The sequence below is a fragment of the Pleurodeles waltl genome, chromosome 8 (genome assembly GCF_031143425.1).
Source record: "Pleurodeles waltl isolate 20211129_DDA chromosome 8, aPleWal1.hap1.20221129, whole genome shotgun sequence".
Classification (NCBI taxonomy): Eukaryota; Metazoa; Chordata; class Amphibia; order Caudata; family Salamandridae; genus Pleurodeles; species Pleurodeles waltl.
In genome coordinates this window covers 1,511,793,103-1,511,812,974 of record NC_090447.1, presented here as the reverse complement: position 1 = coordinate 1,511,812,974, position 19,872 = coordinate 1,511,793,103, and the positions used below count along the sequence as shown (strand labels likewise).

At 43.5% G+C, this 19,872-nt stretch overlaps 1 protein-coding gene across 3 annotated transcripts in view; it reads right to left on the bottom strand.

Moving 5' to 3' along the window:
- The window catches only part of LOC138248845 (uncharacterized), a 236,103-nt gene that overhangs the window by 30,677 nt on the left and 185,554 nt on the right, over nt 1-19,872 (bottom strand). For 2 of the 3 annotated variants that reach the window (XM_069202798.1, XM_069202800.1), the window contains exon 1: nt 2,674-2,768. The exons of the other annotated variant lie outside the window; for it this stretch is intronic. In XM_069202798.1, coding sequence (XP_069058899.1) covers nt 2,674-2,731 — 58 coding nt within the window. In that variant the 5' untranslated portion in view covers nt 2,732-2,768. Of the gene's footprint in view, nt 1-2,673; nt 2,769-19,872 lie in introns of those variants that run through there. 3 annotated transcript variants of the gene reach the window in all.

The window sequence follows — 19,872 nt, the reverse complement described above, 5'->3', positions numbered from 1 at the left end:
GACAGTTGCCTATCATGCTAAGAACTGCCTGTGGCATGCCGCGCCACTATTTCGCCGTAGGTGCCTCTATGAGCCAACAAAGACCTTCAGTACGCTACGGTGAATGGCACACTTTCAAGCATAACACCACAATCACACTAACACTCAGGTACATTCACTCACTCACATTCATTCTCATTCACTCCTTCATTTGCACTCACTTGCATCCATTCATTCTCAGTCACTCTCTTGCAGTCATGCATACTCTCTCTCTCACTCATTTGCACTCATTCACACTCTCACTGATTCTTACATAGACCAACTCATACTTTCTCACTCACTCACAGACACTTGCATTCACTCACACTCTCACTCCGTCATTCTCAGTCACTCTCACTTATTTTCACTCTAACTTACTCATTCTTCATTCAAACTCACTCACATTCACTTTTAGTCTTGCTCGCTCATTCTTTGTAACTTAATCATAATCATTTGCACTTACTGCTGCTCTCACTCATTCTTACTCACAGTTACACATACTGAATCAGGTTGTACCTGATTCTCAGTCTCTAATACTCTCTCACACTCAGTCTTATTAATTTTCATTTATCCACTCTCACTCACTTGCAGTCACTGTCATTCATTCTCACTCACTCTGACTTCGGCTAGGGCCTTTAACGCTGGAGCGGGCCTTTCGGTATAGCCCAGCTATGAACGGCTATGAGGCTATTAGAACATTCTGCCACTAGAGGGCAGAATGTTCTAATTAATAAAACAAAGTCCTCACAGAGCCCAAGGGGATAAAAATCCTCTGGGCTCCATAAGGCCTTTGTTAACAGCTGTTGCTGTAAACAAAGAACATTGGAATGTTGACGCTCCGGGCTTTTACCGGCCATTAGAAGCCCAGAGCACTACATTGCCTCCAAAGGAGCTCCCAACATTCCAATGTTCTAATTATATAATAAAAAAGCCAGTGAACAAGGAGAGTGGAACACCAGTGAACAAAGCAGCAATCTATCCCTGTGTTTCTGGCACTGATATTGCCACCTTTGTGGCAATGGGCTACAAAAGCAGTGCCACAGGTCCCCTAAATGACGTCCATGACAATTCAGTGGTATTCAAATTACTGACTTTGGAAGTTTCTAAGGCAGACTCAGAATTGCCTTAATTCAAACTAAAGACATGTAGATCACGATATATATGTGTGTGACCAACCAGCACAACCCCCCCCACACTTTTACACTGAAATGTGACAAAGGACTAAACACAAGTCATCAACAATTCAATTTCTAAATATGTAAATAAGTTGTTAGTGCATGCAACTCCTGTGTGTTTGTTGGTCTTTGTGCACAGGAGGCTGGCTTTTTGTTTGTGTACTTATGCACCTGCGTCTGTTTCGATTTGTGAACGAGCGCCTGGAGGTGTATAGGTTTCTGACCATGCGCGCCCCATTGCTGCTAGATCACACATACCTATTAATGTGTGCTCTGTGTGTCAACATGTTGTGTGCATGCACTATGAAAAAGTCTGACCTGTTTGTCAATGCTTGGATCTCATTCCTCCTTTTAGATTCTTCCTTCCCTGCACCTTTATTGATACGTCAGTTCTCCCTTCACCCCAAATGCTTATTTTACTCCTCCTTTTACTTCCCATCCCTTTCCTCCCTCATTCTCTACCTCAGTCTAAAATCACATGTTTATCCTTCTCACTTCATTCAATCTGTGCTTCCTCCTACCTCAGTTCCTTCTGCTCACTTCCTCATCACAAAGGCACCAAGTGGCCCAGTGGTTCTTAGCCTGTGGCCCATAGGACCCTGGGGGTCTGAAAAGCCTGTTCACAGGGTATCCGACTGTTTAAATAATTAAATACTATTAGTAGGTTAATAACATATATTTATATACAGAGCTAAATTGAAATTTTAAAAAGTTTTGGAAAGGTAAAGGAATTTGAAATTGGAAGATAAAAAATAAGTTGGAATACTTATCATGAATCCTGGGAGCAGGGCAAATACAGCCAACAAAACCTAGCATGGTGGATGGCAGCCTCAACTAAAGCAGCTCTGGCATGCACCGACAAAAAGAGAGCATGTGTTAGGAACAAAAAGACAATGTAATATGCTGGGGTCTGTGCTCCATCTTTTAGAAATAAGCTCCATCTCTCAGAAATGAAAGTACATTTTGAAAAGTTCCAATCTCCCCATTAAAATGTTTTTTTCTGGATTGACACATATTTTTTGTTTGTATATTAAATAAAATATTTTATAATTTGTGACTTTGTTTGATGTGTGCTTGTTTCTGTATTTTTGGGTGTTGTATTAAGGCACAATCTGTAGAAATTGCTTCGGTGGGGTTTGGTGGCTTCCGGAAGTGAGTCGTTGGATGTGCACAGAAAGCAAAAGTTTACAAAGTGTTGCGGTAGCTGATGACTGAGTGCAGGCGAGGGATCTACGGAGGCCCTCACTCACTCCCTCACCTGTAGCTCCTTCATAACCTAAAGAGAATAGTAAATATGTAGCAATTCTAAATTCTGATCTTGCTGCCAAAGGTTTTGGCTTACTATGCTGGCTCCCCAGATACAGAAAAGTCCACTGGCTTGATGCGTTCTAATTAATTGTGATTACTGAAGCAATCAATCAATGTGCTTAAACGTGTCATCAGAGCTATGAAGCGCTATATAAATACGGTACAGGCTTACCAGCAACAGCATGCAGGAGACCCAGCAGGCATGGCAGGGGGACGTGCAGAGGAGACATCTTTCATAGCTGTCCTCCGAGGTGTGCAGCCTAGAGATGCTGGTTTGGCTATGAGCAGAGGGAGGGCTTGCAGGGGAAGTGATGACTTAATCGCCTACAGAACTGACACAGACCAGGTGCAGACACAAATTTAAAACAGGATCTGGTACAGAGGCAAGATGGCATCCGTCGCATCGTGCAAGACGGACACGCTCCAGTTACCTTTCCACCCCAGCAATGTGAAGACGCACGTCACCCTGGGAGTTCTGTATGGGGAAATTTGAAGGTGGTTTTCAACCCTTCATGGTCCAAATCTGATACACTAAGGGGCTAATTCAGAGTTTGGAGGAGAGGGTACTCCATTGCCATGACGACAGAGTACCCTCAACGCCAAACGCAAGGTCCGCCAGCCCAGTTTAGGGGAGGTCAGACCTTAAGTATGTCAAAGATGGAGCATTCTCCTGCATCATCGCTACATACTCGTAAAAGCTGCCAGAGGCACATTACAGAGTACGCCTTATCTAGAGGGGACAACGTTTTTTTTGCTGTCCATCAAAGCTAGGCAGTAAAAATGTTAAGAGATGTCCACAAGGCCGGCAAACATCTCTAGATTTGGTGGTCCGGATGTCCATCAGGGCAGGGGAGTATTTATTTTTTCACCCTTCGAACTGTCCACCAATGTCTAAGTCAATTTCTAATTCCCTCATTATGAGTCAGTCAGAGCGGGATCACCAGAGATATACCAACTCAATCTCTAATTCCCTCGTTATGAGTCAGTCAGAGCGGGATCACCAGAGATATACCAACTCTATCTCTAATTCCCTCATTATGAGTCAGTCAGAGCAGGATCACCACAGATATACCAACTCAGTCTCTAATTCCCTCGCTGGATCACCAGAGATATACCAACTCAATCTCTAATCCTCTCGTTATGAGTCAGTCAGAGCAAGATCACCAGAGATATACAATCAATCTCTAATTCCCTCATTATGAGTCAGTCAGAGCAGGATCACTAGAGATATACAATCAATCTTTAATTCCCTCATTATGAGTCAGTCAGAGCAGGATTACCAGAGATATACCAACTCAATGTCTAATTCCCTCATTATGAGTCAGTCAGAGCAGGATCACCAGAGATATACCAACTCAATCTCTAATTCCCTCATTATGAGTCAGTCAGAGCGGGATCACCAGAGATATACCAACTCAATCTCTAATTCCCTCATACTCAGTCAGAGCGGGATCACCAGAGATATACCAACTCAATCTCTAATTCCCTCTTTATGAGTCAGTCAGAGCAGGATCACCAGAGATATACAATCAATCTCTAATTCCCTCATTATGAGTCAGTCAGAGCAGGATCACCAGAGATATACAATCAATCTCTAATTTCCCCATTATGAGTCAGTCAGAGTGGGATCACCAGAGATATACCAACTCAATCTCTAATTCCCTCATTATGAGTCAGTCAGAGCGGGATCACCAGAGATATACCAACTCAATCTCTAATTCCCTCGTTATGAGTCAGTCATAGCAGGATCACCAGAGATATACAATCAATCTCTAATTCCCTCATTATGAGTCAGTCAGAGCGGAACGACCAGAGATATACCAACTCAGTCTCTAATTCCTTCGTTATGAGTCAGTCAGAGCAGGATCACCAAAGATATACAAAATCAATCTCTAATTCCCTCATTATGAGTCAGTCAGAGCGGGATCACCAGAGATATACCAACTCAATCTCTAATTTCCTCATTATGAGTCAGTCAGAGCGGGATCACCAGAGATATACCAACTCAATCTCTAATTCCCTCATTATGAGTCAGTCAGAGCAGGATCACCAAAGATATACAATCAATCTCTAATTCCCTCATTATGAGTCAGTCAGAGCTGGATCACCAGAGACATACCAACTCAATCTCTAATTCCCTCATTATGAGTCAGTCAGAGCGGGATCACCAGAGATATACAATCAATCTCTAATTCCCTCATTATGAGTCAGTCAGAGCAGGATCACCAGAGATATACAATCAATCTCTAAATTCCCCCATTATGAGTCAGTCAGAGCGGGATCACCAGAGATATACCAACTCAATCTCTAATTCCCTCATTATGAGTCAGTCAGAGCGGGATCACCAGAGATATACCAACTCAATCTCTAATTCCCTCGTTATGAGTCAGTCATAGCGGGATCACCAGAGATATACAATCAATCTCTAATTCCCTCATTATGAGTCAGTCAGAGCGGAATGACCAGAGATATACCAACTCAGTCTCTAATTCCCTCGTTATGAGTCAGTCAGAGCAGGATCACCAAAGATATACAAAATCAATCTCTAATTCCCTCATTATGAGTCAGTCAGAGCGGGATCACCAGAGATATACCAACTCAATCTCTAATTTCCTCGTTATGAGTCAGTCAGAGCGGGATCACCAGAGATATACCAACTCAATCTCTAATTTCCTCGTTATGAGTCAGTCAGAGCGGGATCACCAGAGATATACCAACTCAATCTCTAATTCCCTCGTTATGAGTCAGTCAGAGCGGGATCACCAGAGATATACCAACTCAATCTCTAATTCCCTCATTATGAGTCAGTCAGAGCGGAATCACCAGAGATATATCAACTCAATCTCTAATTCCCTCATTACGAGTCAGTCAGAGCGGGATCACCAGAGATATACCAACTCAATCTCTAATTCCCTCGTTATGAGTCAGTCAGAGCAGGATCACCAGAGATATACCAACTCAATCTCTAATTCCCTCATTATGAGTCAGTCAGAGCGGAATCACCAGATATATACCAACTCAATCTCTAATTCCCTCATTACGAGTCAGTCAGAGCGGAATCACCAGAGATATATCAACTCAATCTCTAATTCCCTCATTACGAGTCAGTCAGAGCGGGATCACCAGAGATATACCAACTCAATCTCTAATTCCCTCATTACGAGTCAGTCAGAGCGGGATCACCAGAGATATACCAACTCAATCTCTAATTCCCTCATTACGAGTCAGTCAGAGCGGGATCACCAGAGATATACCAACTCAATCTCTAATTCCCTCGTTATGAGTCAGTCAGAGTGGGATCACCAGAGATATACCAACTCAATCTCTAATTCCCTCATTATGAGTCAGTCAGAGCGGGATCACCAGAGATATACCACCAGGTCACATTCTGAGTGTTCCCACCCAATTCCAACAACTGCAGTAACACCGCAGCTAGTTTTATGTGGTTCATTTCCACATGCTTAAAACAACATTACACACTGATATTTTCACTTGCTAACTTCAAGGGGAAAAGCTCCATGGAAAGGTCCCCAGAATCTGGAGCTTGCATGCAGTATGTTACCTAGTATTGCCAGCTTCCATGCTTGTCTGCATTCAGGGGACTGTCACCCTTAATACCAGAGGCAAGGGTTGAGATACCAGCCAGCACAGCTAATTTGAGCCCCATTATCACCCAATGAAGTCTTTATTGGGGGGGTCAATGGTGTGTTGAATTATATTATAGGATTTATATAGTCCTTCTATCCCTCGTGAGGCCTCAAAGCACTCTGATTTACACCGGGTTCCTGGGCACTCTTTCGGACTATGTAACTGATATGGTGTTGTTGTAGAGGACACCTAAATTCATCGCAGGTGTTATTGACAACTGAGGTGTAGAAACACTTCACTTATCCAGGTTTACATCTTCACCTATTAGTTATTCTCCTCTAAGGGAGCCCTGAATTGATGGGGAGGCAGCATTCATGTGTGCTGATGCAGCCCCAACCGAGCGTAGGACCTGCCCCGGAGGCTTGGATGAAGTCACACATCACGTAAGAGCCACAGAAGGTTATTGGCCAGTCCTCTGTTGTGTGCCAAAGTTCAGCTTCAAATAGACATTGAGATGAACTTTATCCAAAGCTCAGATATGTTCTTTGGTTGGAAGTGTTGACAGTATCGCATTATAGGCCATTGCTGATAGCAATACCAGTTGTTAAAGGCCATATTCCCGGCTTCTAGGCATGAGCTGCAGATGAGTACCTGTAATGAAGAAGAGGACCTTTGGCAACTGTGGCAGTCCAAGGCAGTAGGGTGATGATGCTATGACATTATTATATCCCACTGAAAGTAGAATGTCCTACAATCAACATGAAAGACAAACACTGGAACTGCATTTTGCAAAGTTCCAAAAAGGTGTGAACAGTAGCGAGACACTCACATTTGTATCATCCTTGACAAAATATGGCCAAGGTGGTCCAGGTGAAGAGAGAGAATATTAAACAGTATCATGGTGAAGAAAGTTCTTTGAACGGACTTTGAACAATTCCTTAAGTACAAGTTACATTGTCTGCAAATACTTGTAAGGCTTGCCCCAATCCCGCCATAGCTGTTTCTAACTGCACTTGGGATGACCCTGTTGGCATAAAAGAAATCAGTGGAGTACTTCATAAACTACATTACAACTGATGAAGAAGTGAGGCACCTAAAAGTAAGAATGACATTTTATTACATCCCTGTAAGGTAGAAGTTAAAGGACAATTCGACAATAGGCGAAGATGGGAGAAGTAAATGGGAAAGATGAGGCTATATCATTCCTATATTCCTTTTAAGTTTTCAAAGAATGTGATCAAATTGACAGGTGCAAATTCTTTTCAGAGAAACTAAGAAAGTTTATTATAGACCAACTAAGCATGAAAAAAGGTTGTGGGTTAAGGGAGAGCTGACACTGCAGAATGATTTAGCTGTAGCCTGCAGGACTAGAGTGGGTGAATCCAGTGAAGAAATGAATGAGGAAAACAGCAGACGCTCTACCCGAACTAAGAAGACTGAGTGCAGGTAAACACAGGAGTGAAGAAGAAGAACAAAATTGGGCCAAAAACTTCAAAATGTTAAGATAAATTCAGTAAATTGGTACTGATGTTGGGGCTATAGTCACAAGGGGAACTACAAGAAGAGCCCTGTCATGGAGCGTCCTACAGGTTTGCATAAAAATAAAATCAAGAGTTACGTATGCATCCGAACAATACCCTCTATGATGAGAAAAAGAAAGCAATTGAAAACCCATATTTTATAAATGAAAATCTCTCTAAAGGGAACAACTTCCAATATTATCCAGAAGCAAAAGGAGGGGTTATTCTAAATTATTTAACCAGTCCATATCACACGTAAAGCTCAGGGAATGATGACCACTTCTCATCACCTAATGGTATCTACCAAGGAGATCAGGGGAAATCTTGTTTTAATACAAGGGGGTGTGGAGAAGGAAGTGATATGTATAGAGTTAAAATAAAGAGTAGCATTACTATTATAGTGGTAGTAGCCATGGGCTGTCTTACACTATAGTGTCTGAAAACATTTGGAAGGAAGATTTAGGAGAAGTTTACATTCACAAAACTTTAACCCTGTGTCTGTTATGGGTAGTATGGTTACACAGTGGGATTCACATTTTAAACTTTGCTTTCGAAAGGAGACAGCCCAATGAAATGTTATAGGTGGAGGAACCCTGAGTGTTAGGGCTGGGGAATAAAGACATTTTTGAAGTTAAGTTGGACAACAGCATTGTGTAAGAGGTTGTTGGGATGTGGTGAAAGTTATAATGGATTTCCTGGTATTGAAGGTTGCATTTAAGAAGTTGCAAGAGTTTATCAATGGTCAACTCATATGAACAAGGTGAGACCTATTCAGATAAAACCGAGGTCAGGCGTAGAAGGAGGATTAAAGAAATTATAGGAAGCTAACAATTCAACAGGTGGATTCTTTATTAGGCGTACTACTCGTTAGGTGGTCAGAAATGGGAATGATCCACTTGTGTTGGGAAATTAGAAATCTAAAGGACAATATTTTATTGTTTCGTGCTTACCCGTATCCTCTTTCATCGCAATCCAGTCTTGTCCACAAAATTCTTAATTGTAATTTATATTTTTCAAGGTGGGGCATTGAAGATTTTCGAGAGGACTCCTCATATCAATCAGCTTGCAGAATTATTAACAGTAAAAGCTGGACAATGATCACACACAAGTTTACTACTGAATAGATATTTGTCCATATTAGACCTGTCAGCCTTTGAGGTAGTCTTCCCCCAAACGTTTTGCCTTCCTCCTCCATTTTTGCTGATCTTATTTTTGTTGGCCTTAGGAGTCTCTGAAGTTTCCCACTGTTAACTAGTGATAACGTGCATGTGCTCACTCCTTAAAACATGGCCACATTAACTTATCCCCAGCTGGCATAGTTAACTTAGTTTAAGTCCCTAGTAAAGTGGTACTACATGTACCCATGGCCTATAAATTAAATGCTTCAAGTGGGCTCGCAACACTTATTGTGCCACCACTTTAAGTTGCTCTTTAAACATGTCTCAGGCCTGCAATTGCAGTCTATGTGTGCAGTTGCAAACTGCAATTTCGACCTGGCAAATAAACCTTTTGCCAGGCCCAAACCTTCCTTTTTAATACATATGTCACCCTACGGTAGGCCCTAAACAGCCCACAGAGCAGGCTGCAATGTATTTAAAAAGTAGGACATGTAATTTTAACTTTTTTCATGTCCTAGTAGTGAAAAACTCAAAGTTGTTTTTTTTCTACTGCAAGGCCTGCTTCTTCCATAGGAAAACATTTGAGTAAACTTATTATATTTAATAAGCTGTAACTTCCAAATGGGAACAGGTGAACAGCTCATGCTTGTTGTCTTTGAAATTGTAATGAACAATCCTCTTTTGTGGTAAAGTCGGATTTTAAATTACAATTTCGAAAATGCCACTTCTAGAAAGTTGGCATTTTCCTGCCTCAGGCAATTAGTGCCTGTATCCTGTCTCTGGGTCACAGGACTGGATGTGGTTGACAGTTGGACTTTATGTATTCCTCCCAGGCAACCACATGCAATAGAGAGCTTAGGTGTGCCTGGATGGGCCATCACTAGCAGGAGGGGGGGCAGAGCTGGGCACAGCCCTACTTACACCTGAACAGGTTGTGCCCTACCTTTAGTCAAATGATTGCATACCCCCCTGTAGTTACTCTGGAGTCTGGGAAGGGGACAGGAAACCTAGGCACTTCAAAAGGAAACCTCTAGAAGCTTCTTCCACTTCAAAGCAGGCACCAGGTATAAATACTGAACCTCCGACACCAACCCTTTAGTACGCTTCTGGACCTGTGGATACTACAGAAGAGGGAATTCTGTGCTGCTTTGCTGCCAGAATTTATGCCACTCTGCTGTCCTGTTACTCTGCTATGGTCTGCCTGCTGCTCTGCTTACTGAGAAGAAAGACTGGACCTGCACCCTTCATCCCAGGGTAGGCTGAAGTAATTCCAAGGGTCAACCAGCTGACCTTTTGTTCTGAGTTAGAGGCACATATAAGCTCCGGAGACTCCCTGCAACTGCTTGGCTGACCTGCTGGCTTCTGGTGGATTAAGTTAATGACCCCCCGCAGTACCTCTCAGGTCCTGGACGCTTGGTGTGGTTAGATGAGTTCCCCTGAAATTTCTTGGCTCTTCGCAAACGTAAATGGGCCCGTTCGCTCCAAGACCGTGCCATCTGCGCCAGCCATCACAGCGACGTTCCAGCAAACCAACTTTTCATGCTACAGCCTCAACAAATGCGTTGACTGCCACTGTAAAGCTCTAGACATGACTGTCCATGACACCAAAAGAATCTTCAAAATACATCAATGACCGTTCAAGATGTCCGGCCCACCCCTTGCGCCACTTTGACAGACACCTGTGACACTCTCCCAGCTCCTCACGGCCCCCTTCTACCATGAATGTAACTCTTGGCACTTGACTGAAAAGGCCACTCTTTCAGTGGCACTAACCTGGTCTCTGCGTCTGACCCACGTTACACCACAGTCAGCCTGAACTAGTTTCACCCCCCTCAACCAGTAACACAGTTTCTTACAGTGCATTTAGTGGAAAGTACAACAGATGAGAGAATTGGTCAAGATGGGTTTCCTAAAAGGGCAGGGTGGTTGTCCTAAGGAAAACTAACTTTCCCCAGTGTGGAAACATATGTCAGGGGAATGGTGACTGAACAAAATACATCGAAAAAGAAATCAAAACGTTGAGCGCATTACTTTTTATGGTTCCATTTGTTTTTTCCCATCCATTGATTGCTTTGAAAGTTTTCTCAGAATATTAATCTCAGGTTATTTAAAATCAGATCCTTCTCAACTTCTATTTTTAGATTAATAATGCTATTTTAATCCTTAATGGATTTCAAATGTTGTGGTTATTTTTTCTATAATGTTTTCTTCACAGAGGACACGGCATAACCCATTCTCTTTGGGGTTTTTTCCTTTTTATTTACCAGGACTTCCCATACCCATTCCTTTAAGTATTTTTAACCCTCACCTCTATTTTCACTTCACCCTTCATTCTTCCCTGTCCTTTTACCGATATGTTTGCTCCCGATGTTTACTCTGTCCTTTTGTTTTTATGCCTAGTTTCCAGATGTTTTTTGATCCAAAATGAACTAGTCAGCTTCCGGACGAAGAGGAGGGCAGAGGAGACGAACGCGTCTCCCAACCTGACCAGGTGAGCGGGTTTAAAAAAAAAAAAAGATTTTTAATCCCCGCCCCAGCCCGCCATCCCCGTTCAGTGGCAGTCGCCGCTGCATTTACTTGTGGTTATCTGATACACACCTGAAAGAAGAACCATTGTGGGTAAATGAAAGTGAACTTTGAAGTAGTTTCTTTTCCTGACACAAAGTGTCTTCAACAGTCCAGTTGCGAATTTGTCCTTTTCTTAGCACTCAGACACTCTGGGGGCGGGGCTGTCAGGAAATCAGCCGGCCATTACATCTCCTTACCGCCAACCTTGGGTGCTCTGTGACTGCAAATTCAACCAAAGGGAAGTGTGTTGAGAGGGGGCTGAGTGGGACAGGAAGTGATGTGGGCGATGCAGCTTCGCCCTGGTGCACAAGCCGACCCCTCACTGCTGGGTCACCACCTTCCTTATTTAAGAGGCAAAAGACAGAGGCCCGATTCACGAAGGTAAAGTTAGACTTTTGGTCTAAGTTTATGAGTCGTATCTTTACGTCTGCCCTCTTGCGGGCAGGGGGGGACAAGGGCAGACATCTAGGTACTACGACTTGTATCTTACCTTTCTGAATACTGAAAAGTCATAAAGTAAGACTTTTGGTCTAAACTTAGTCTAAAAATCGAACTTTACCTCCCTGAATCGGTCCCAGAGTGTGTCGGAGATTGTGCATATGTGCGCATCTGTGTGTCTGTGTAGGGTGACCAGATTTTGAGAAGCAAAAACCGGGACAGGTCAGATCAGACATAAAAGTAGGACTAAAGCCTATAACCTCACTTCTATGTCTGGCCTGTCCCGTTTTTTGAGTCCCCTTGTAAATGTATGTGTGTCTGTCTCTGTGTGTGCGTGTATGTGTACGTGCACACTAGGGGTGTAAATCATGTAAATGTGTGCAAGTATTATTTACAAGTACATTTATGCACACACACACACTTACAAGACTACCTTAACATTAGTAATGGCAGGATCTACGCCCCCTTGCCCGCACCTCCCCACTCTGTCTTTCTGCTGGGAAGAGGCTTTGCTATGCTGCCTAGCAGAAACAGATACTGACTTAAATAATTTCATACTTAGGCAGCCCTTGTGGAAAGGAATGCATACCTTTCAATTCTGCTTCGCAGGATGACCTAACTTTTGTTTAAAAAAACAGGACATTTATTGAAAATTAGCAAAAGAGACGGGACCCCGGGACAGTCCCCTGAAAATCGTGACTGTCCAGAAAAATCCAGGGCATCTGGTCAACCTATGACTTTGTGTATGGGTGCATATATGTGTGCATGAGTGTATGAGTATGTATGTGAGTAAGTGGGTGTGTGTGTGGACAGTACTACACAGTCCAGATCTTCAGTAATATTCATAGCAGGTATGGGCCTAGTTCTCTAACTGCACTTTGCGGTATGTTTCAAAGCACCACCAATGTACGTTTTACCTACACTTATGTGCAAGGAGGTCTCTGCCACAGCTGTAGAGTCTCCTCACAAGTAAGTATAGATTTTAGTAGTAAATGTGGGAGGGACACAGGGGAATAGGTGGAAGAAGGGGCAGACTTACTACTAGGAAGGATGGAAATAGGGACATGTAAGAGGGATTTAGGGAGGGTCAGTGAGGGATTTAGGGTTGGTCGTCATCACCCACACAAGAGTAAATCAATTGCATTACTCTGGGGATGGAGACATGCAACTTACACTTTTGTAGTAAGTTTACACTCAGAGTTTGGGAATATTGAAATACAAAATGTAAACTTAGTCAAAAGTGTAAGTTACCTTTGTGAATCAGGCCCTGAATATCTCCATATACGTGGAGATCCCAGAAGACAAACCTCTCAGCCATGATAAATATTTCGCTTTTTTAACATTGCCAAGTCACAATACAGCATTGCCTATTCACTTCATTTTATGTATTCCAAATATATTAAAAAGGAATGTAACAATATTAAGCCTTCAACTCTATTGCATAAGTCTTGTTGTTAGCTCTGTCTATAATCAGTAAAGTGCAGGAAATGTTGCCAATTATGGACTGCAGTCTCATCAGAGGGGACTTCCTTTTTTTGCAGTTTTATATACCACAAACTCTACCAGAAGGTATTGGAGTGCTTTACATGAGCACCAGTTACATTACACAAGGACACATCTATTTTTGGTAGGCATGGGGGAGATTAGTGATTTGCCGAGAATCACAGGTTGTTGAGCCGACGCCAAGACTCAAACCTAGTTTCCCAGCTCTAATGTCTGCAGCTCTGGCCGTTACTCACATCCTCTCCCCTTGACCCTCTGTTTATAAGGCAGCATGGCACCATTATCTCAGAGTGTAGTGACAGTTCACTTCACTTCATTTTAATAAAGGAACAATCTTCTCTGCTGTTTCAGCATCCAATCTAGCACTATTGTGAAGAGAGGGTTATTTATGGTGGTCAAGACACCTGGGAGCTCTTCCCCGGGGAAGAGGAATGCAATCAGTGTATACTAGGCTGTCCCGATGGATACTGCCGGGGCATCAGATAGTATTTCAATTCAACGGATTTGTACTTTTGACACTCCAAGGGTAGTGGGTTGGTAGACACTTTGGACCTCAGGCTCTGTATTTCACAAGTGGTATATATTGCACCCAATGCCCACTCAGAGCTGCATATTTTCAGAGTGGGGGGCTATTTACATGCACGGAAGACGAGGTGTTAGTATAGCTTCCTCCCCAGGTTGGGTCCTTATAAATGACTACGCCACACACGGAGCTTAGTCTTACACGTCTTTATTGCTTTGCGTGTAACTGCCCAACAAATTGTAGATTATGTGGTTCTGGGAAAGAGGGCCTTACACATCTAATATGCATTTGTCCCATGTTAAAGCAACCTAGGGTCGCTTTATTGAAAAAGATGTTCTTGGACAGAGGGTGACGTTCGTGGAGGTCGGCAATTATTTGCAGTCTTAACCCAGAAGACACTAGACTGAAATGCAAACTGATGAAAGTCCTCCAGGGACACCAGGTGCAGTGACCACGAAACTGAACTTGCATCAGTTGGCACCCTCAATAGTGCAAACTCAGCTGTCTGGTGACCTGAGGAGGCTGCTTAAATCATGGAAACTGAGTTAGTAAAGACTGGAAATGTGGCGCAATAGTGGTTATAAGCATTTCAAATGATTTATTCCATAGTTGGGCATCTATTCTTGTTTTACTTTCTGTCGTGAAGCTGCCGCCTTGATATTACAACAGGACTATGGCAGGCAGTTATGCTGGCTACATGCAGTAGGTCCATGGCCGCCTTCACCAGATCACTACATGTGTAAGTTCTTTTTGCTTTGGCACTTTATAGCAGGATAAATATTAAATTTGCGCAAAGCTATGCTGGGCTAGCTGTCAGAATATTAAGTGAATAAAATTATGGTAGCTATTACCACTTAACTACACAGTCTAGCTCAAACAGCCGATGTTAGTATGCCATATTTTATTATTTATTTGCTGTAGTAAAATTGTGAGAGTTAACAAGTGGTTAACTGTTTAACACCTTGCCCCTTTATATGTTTAAAATTAGAAGTGGTTAGAAAATTGTATGTCAAATTTAGCCTTGTAATTATAATCTCAATAAAAATCAATTTTACATGATTTTATCATTACATTGTGTATATGGTTATGGTTTTTATTAAGTAAACAATAAAGATATATTTACATTAAAAAAAAATGTACATTTAGATATGGATGCAGGTGATTATATAAAGAACATAGAAATTGGTGCTCACAGGCTGAAAGCAAGGTGTAGCAGTGCATGCCCACCAAAGAGACGAACAAGGAATTATGGGAGAAATGGCGGCTTTCCTGTTCCTGTTGTTCTGATTGGGCACAAGTTGGAATAGTCCTACCTCATTATGATGATAACACAGGATGGAAAAAGCCAGTCTGATGATACCAGGGTGTCAAGACTCCATTATGGGGAAATGTCAAAATTACCAAATGTCAAAATTACCAAATTACCAATGACGAAAATCAAATAATGAGAAAATATTCTGAAACTAGGATGGAATGTCTGGTCCAGCATATACAAAAAAACTTTAAAATCTTTTTACAAATCCTGAAATATTAGGTGTTATAAGAATAATTACTCTATGTAAAAAAGGTGGAGAAACAAAACCTGGACCATAGTAGTGGTTTTTTCAATGTCTTCCATGACCTAGGATGGAAAAAGGAAGACAAGGGCGAAGCCGAAGAAAACTGCGTAAGAAAACAAGATGGGAAAATGAGAAAAAGTAACAAAAGCGAGGGGTGAAAGGTGGTAGGGGTCTGTAGAAGTAAGAGGCCCCTGTGGGGATACCGCTCTGGGCCACTCATAATGAAGGGTAATAAGTTCATATTCACAGTCTGGTAATACTAATTGTAAATAAGGAAACATATTTCATTGCAACGTCTTTGAAATGATGACACGTCAAACAGGAAGATTCATGCAAAAATGTATTTTGTGTTACAATAATTGCACCTCAGTGGTGGAGGGCTTGGGGGGTGATCTCTACAGTTAATCAAGCTGGACTCATTGTGAAAGGGGAAGAGGACGTGTTCTGCGTCAGGGTCTGGGAGCCACCTCACCGCTGTGGTGGGGGCGGAAACCAAACCTAGACAAGAGTAAGGCTGATGGTTTCCATCCCCCCATGATGCACGGAGGCACCAGGCGAAGCTCTCCACCTAAGAAGCACAGGGACTCAGACCCTTTCATCAAGCGAAAACTGATGGCGCAAAGTTATGGCAACTTTCCAGTCCTAGCAGGCCTGCCACATTGGAAGCACAAGGGCCCAACAAATTGTAGGTTATGTGGTTCTGGGAAAGAGGATGCTGGGGGACAAACGTATTTTAGGGGCCCCAGTTCAGAACAGCTTCAAATTGATATTTATGTGGGTTGATAATAACTTGACAATGACAAACCAAGTTAATAAATTATTCTCTGTCTTGGAATATTAAGGACTTTGGAGATGGCTTTGAAATGGCTGCAAGAACCTACAAAAAGAACGGTAGTGCGGGGACTAGTCATGTCTCGACTGAATTATGGTAACTCTACCTTGGTAGCCCGAAATATATTAAAACAAGCATTTGCAATGCAACGGGTCTCGCATTTGCTTGAGTTAGAGCTATTGGCATTGTAAATTCATAACTGGACTTTTGTCACATATATCGGTCAACCCTGCCTCATAATGTGGTCTTTTCCTGCCACATAATTCTAGTGGCCCTGTATATAACTAAATGTGTTTCCATTTCCTTTCTTCCTCTATCTGCAGCTAAAAATTAAAATATTGCCAATTACTATCCTAATTTTATTTTGCCATGCTAATTAGAAAAGAATAGCGGTTGCACCCCCCACCAACAGAGTTGCTGACTAACAGAAATGCTGGGGGGACGCTAGGAGTAGAAATATTGAAAAGGATGTGCGAAGAGGCACGCAACGTAAACAGGTGTAACAGAACATAAATTTGTGTCCCTTTCTGCCACTTGTGCGTCAGGTCTGACCTGGCCAATGTGCTGCCGAACAGCTCAGAATTTTTTTAAAAAACACATTATTTTGCATGTGATTATTTGCACTTTAACGTTAAGCAACATCCTTCTGCCAGGAAACAATACTGCTTTAAAAGGGATCCAAAAATGGATAAATAATTCTCTTTCTTTGCGTTGACCTTTGGGCGCCCTTGTTCCCTGGCTTAGAAAACTGCAGAGCAGCTTCTTTCTGAATGTTGATGTATCCTGACTCCAGCTCAGAATACAATGCACATTGCAACTCTGGTGATCCCACAGGGCTATGAGTGAAAATTAAAATACATTGAAGTTGAAGGTGACTGGGATGTTAATAGCGGCTACAATACACAAGATATAAAAAGACGTGAAACTCACAAGTTACATGACTACTTTATTTTAGGCTCCCAACTATGCCATGCTACTTTAACCTGAACATCCCTCATGCTATACAATGCTTATAAATAATTGATTATATAAATACAATACATGTTTTTTTATTTATTCTTTGGTTAATGTAGGAAGCTGGCTCTGCATATACTATCTCAAAGTGAGAGATAGTGTGCACAGCGTCCAGGGGTTCCCCAGAGGCTTGACAGAGGCTAAAGTAGATAATACTAATGCTCTATTTGTGGGAGTGTGGTCGAGCAGTTAGGCTTATCAGAGGGTAGTGTTAAGCATTTGTTGTACACACACAGGCAATGAGGGCACACACTCAATGACTTAACTCCAGGCCAATAAGTTTTTATGTAGAAAACTATTATTTTCTTAATTTATTTTAGAACCACAAGATTCAAATTGCAGGCAAGTACACTAACTGTAAGGACTTTGCATAGGTAAAGATAGGACTTTGAATTAAAACAGTAGTGCACACAGTTTGGCATAAAATGGCAATAAGGTATTTTAAAAGTGGACACAGTGCAAAATTCCGTAGTTCCTGGGGGAAGTACAGGTAAGTACAGGTTAGTTTTTCAGATAAGTAAAGCACTTACAAGTTCAGTCTCCGGGGCATAGGCAGCCCACCATTGAGGGTTCAAGTCAACCCCAAACACCCAGCAACACCGGGCCGGTCAGGTGCAGAGGTCAAAGAGGGGCCCAAATAACATTGGCGCCTATGGAGACTAGGGGTGCTCCAGTTAAAGTCTGCTAGAAGGTAAGTACCTGCGTCCTCGGGGAGCAGACCAGGGGGGGTTTGTAGAGCACTGGGGGGGTCCCAAGCAGGCACACAAAATACACCCTCAGCGGCACAGGGGCGGCCGGGTGCGGTGTGCAAACAAAGTATTGGGTTTTGTATAGAAATCAATGGAGAGACCCGGGGGTCACTCTGACGATGCAGGCAGGGCACAGGGACGCTTCTCAGGCCAGCCACCGACTGGGCAAGGGTGAGGGCCACCTGCTAGTCACTGCTGCACCGGTAGTTGGTTCTTCACGGGCCTTGGGGCTGCGGGTCCAGTGTTTCTTCCAGGTGTCGCGTTCCTTACCGGGCAGTCGTGGCTAGGGGAGTCCTCTGGATTCCCTCTGCAGACGGCGTCGTGGGCGTGCAAAGAGGTCGGCTCTGGTTGGACACGTCGTTGGAGTCACCTGGGGGTCCTGTCTGCGGCGTTGGTTTCTCTGGACACAGGCCAGGGGCGTCGGGTGCACAGTGGTGGGGACTCACTTTTCTGGAGTGAGGAGGGAGTCCTTCAGAAGAGGTTTTTTCTTCTGTTCTTCTTTGGACAGGGCCACTGTCCATGGGAGTTTTTGATCCTCTGTGATGCAGGCAGTCCTCTGGAGGTTTTTCAGAGGTTGCTGGACCTGCAGGATGCGTCGCCTTTCTGCTGCAGGTTCTTTGAAGCAGGAGACAGGCCAGTAGGGCTGGGGCCAAGTCAGTTGTTGTCTCCTTTCCTTCTCTGCTGGGGTTTCCGCTAAGCAGACCTTCTTCTTCTTGTGAGGTTGTCAGGAATCTGATTTCCTGGGTTCAGGGTCGGCCCTTAATACAAAATTTAGGGGTGTGTTAGGGCTGGAGGGCAGTAGCCAATGGTTACTGTCCCTGAGGCTGGCTACACCCTCCTTGTGCCTCCCCCCTTTGGGGAGGGGGGCACATCCCTAGTCCTATTGAGCTAAATCCTCCAAAACAAGATGGATGATTTTCCAAGGAGGGTGGCAATTCAGCTCTGGTCCCCTTAGGGTTGGACCTGGCTGAGGGGGTGACTCCTCCTTGTTTTTCTCATTATTTCCCCGGACTTGCCGCCAAAATTGGGGGCTGTGTCCAGGGGGCGGGCATCTCCACTAGCTGGAGTGCCCTGGGGCATTGTAACACAAAGCCTGAGCCTTTGAGGCTCACTGCTAGGTGTTACAGTTCCTGCAGGGGGGAGGTGTGAAGCACCTCCATCCAGTGCAGGCTTTGTTATTGGCCCCAGAGAGCACAAAGGCTGTCACCACATGGGGTCAGAAACTCGTCTCTCAGTGGCAGGCTGCCACAGACCAGTCAGTCCTGCACTGAAGGATTGGGTAAAATACAGGGGGCATCTCTAAGATGCCCTCTGTGTGCATTTTTTAATAAATCCAGGACTGGCATTAGTGTGGGTTTATTATTCTGAGAAGTTTGGTACCAAACTTCCCAGTATTCACTGTATATGTGACCATATACTTAAGAATATACTTAGACACTGTAGGGGCATATTGCTCAAGCAGCTATGCCCTCACCTGTGGTATAGTGCACCCTGCCTTAGGGCTTTAAGGCCTGCCAGAGGGGTGACTTACCTATGCCACAGGCAGTATTTTGTGTGCATGGCACCCTGAGGGGTATGCCATGTCGAATTTGCCTTTTTCTCCCTACCAACACACACAATCTGCATTGGCAGTGTGCATGTGTTAAGGGAGGGGTCCCTTAGGGTGGCACAACACATGCTGCAGCCCTTAGAGACCTTCCCTGGTCACAGGGCCCTTGGTACCACAGGTTACCTTTTATAAGGGACTTATCTGTGTGCCAGGGGTGTGCCAATTGTGGAAACAATGGTGCATTTTTAGTGAAAGAACACTGGTGCTGGGGCCTGGTTAGCTAAAACACGCATTTGTTTATTAATATGCAGCTCCCATTTGGTAGGTGAACTCTCAGATGCCTCAAAGCGCTGTACCAGCGGCACAGGCTTTACGAGGGAGTGCAATGCTTGCTGGCCTGGACCACAAGA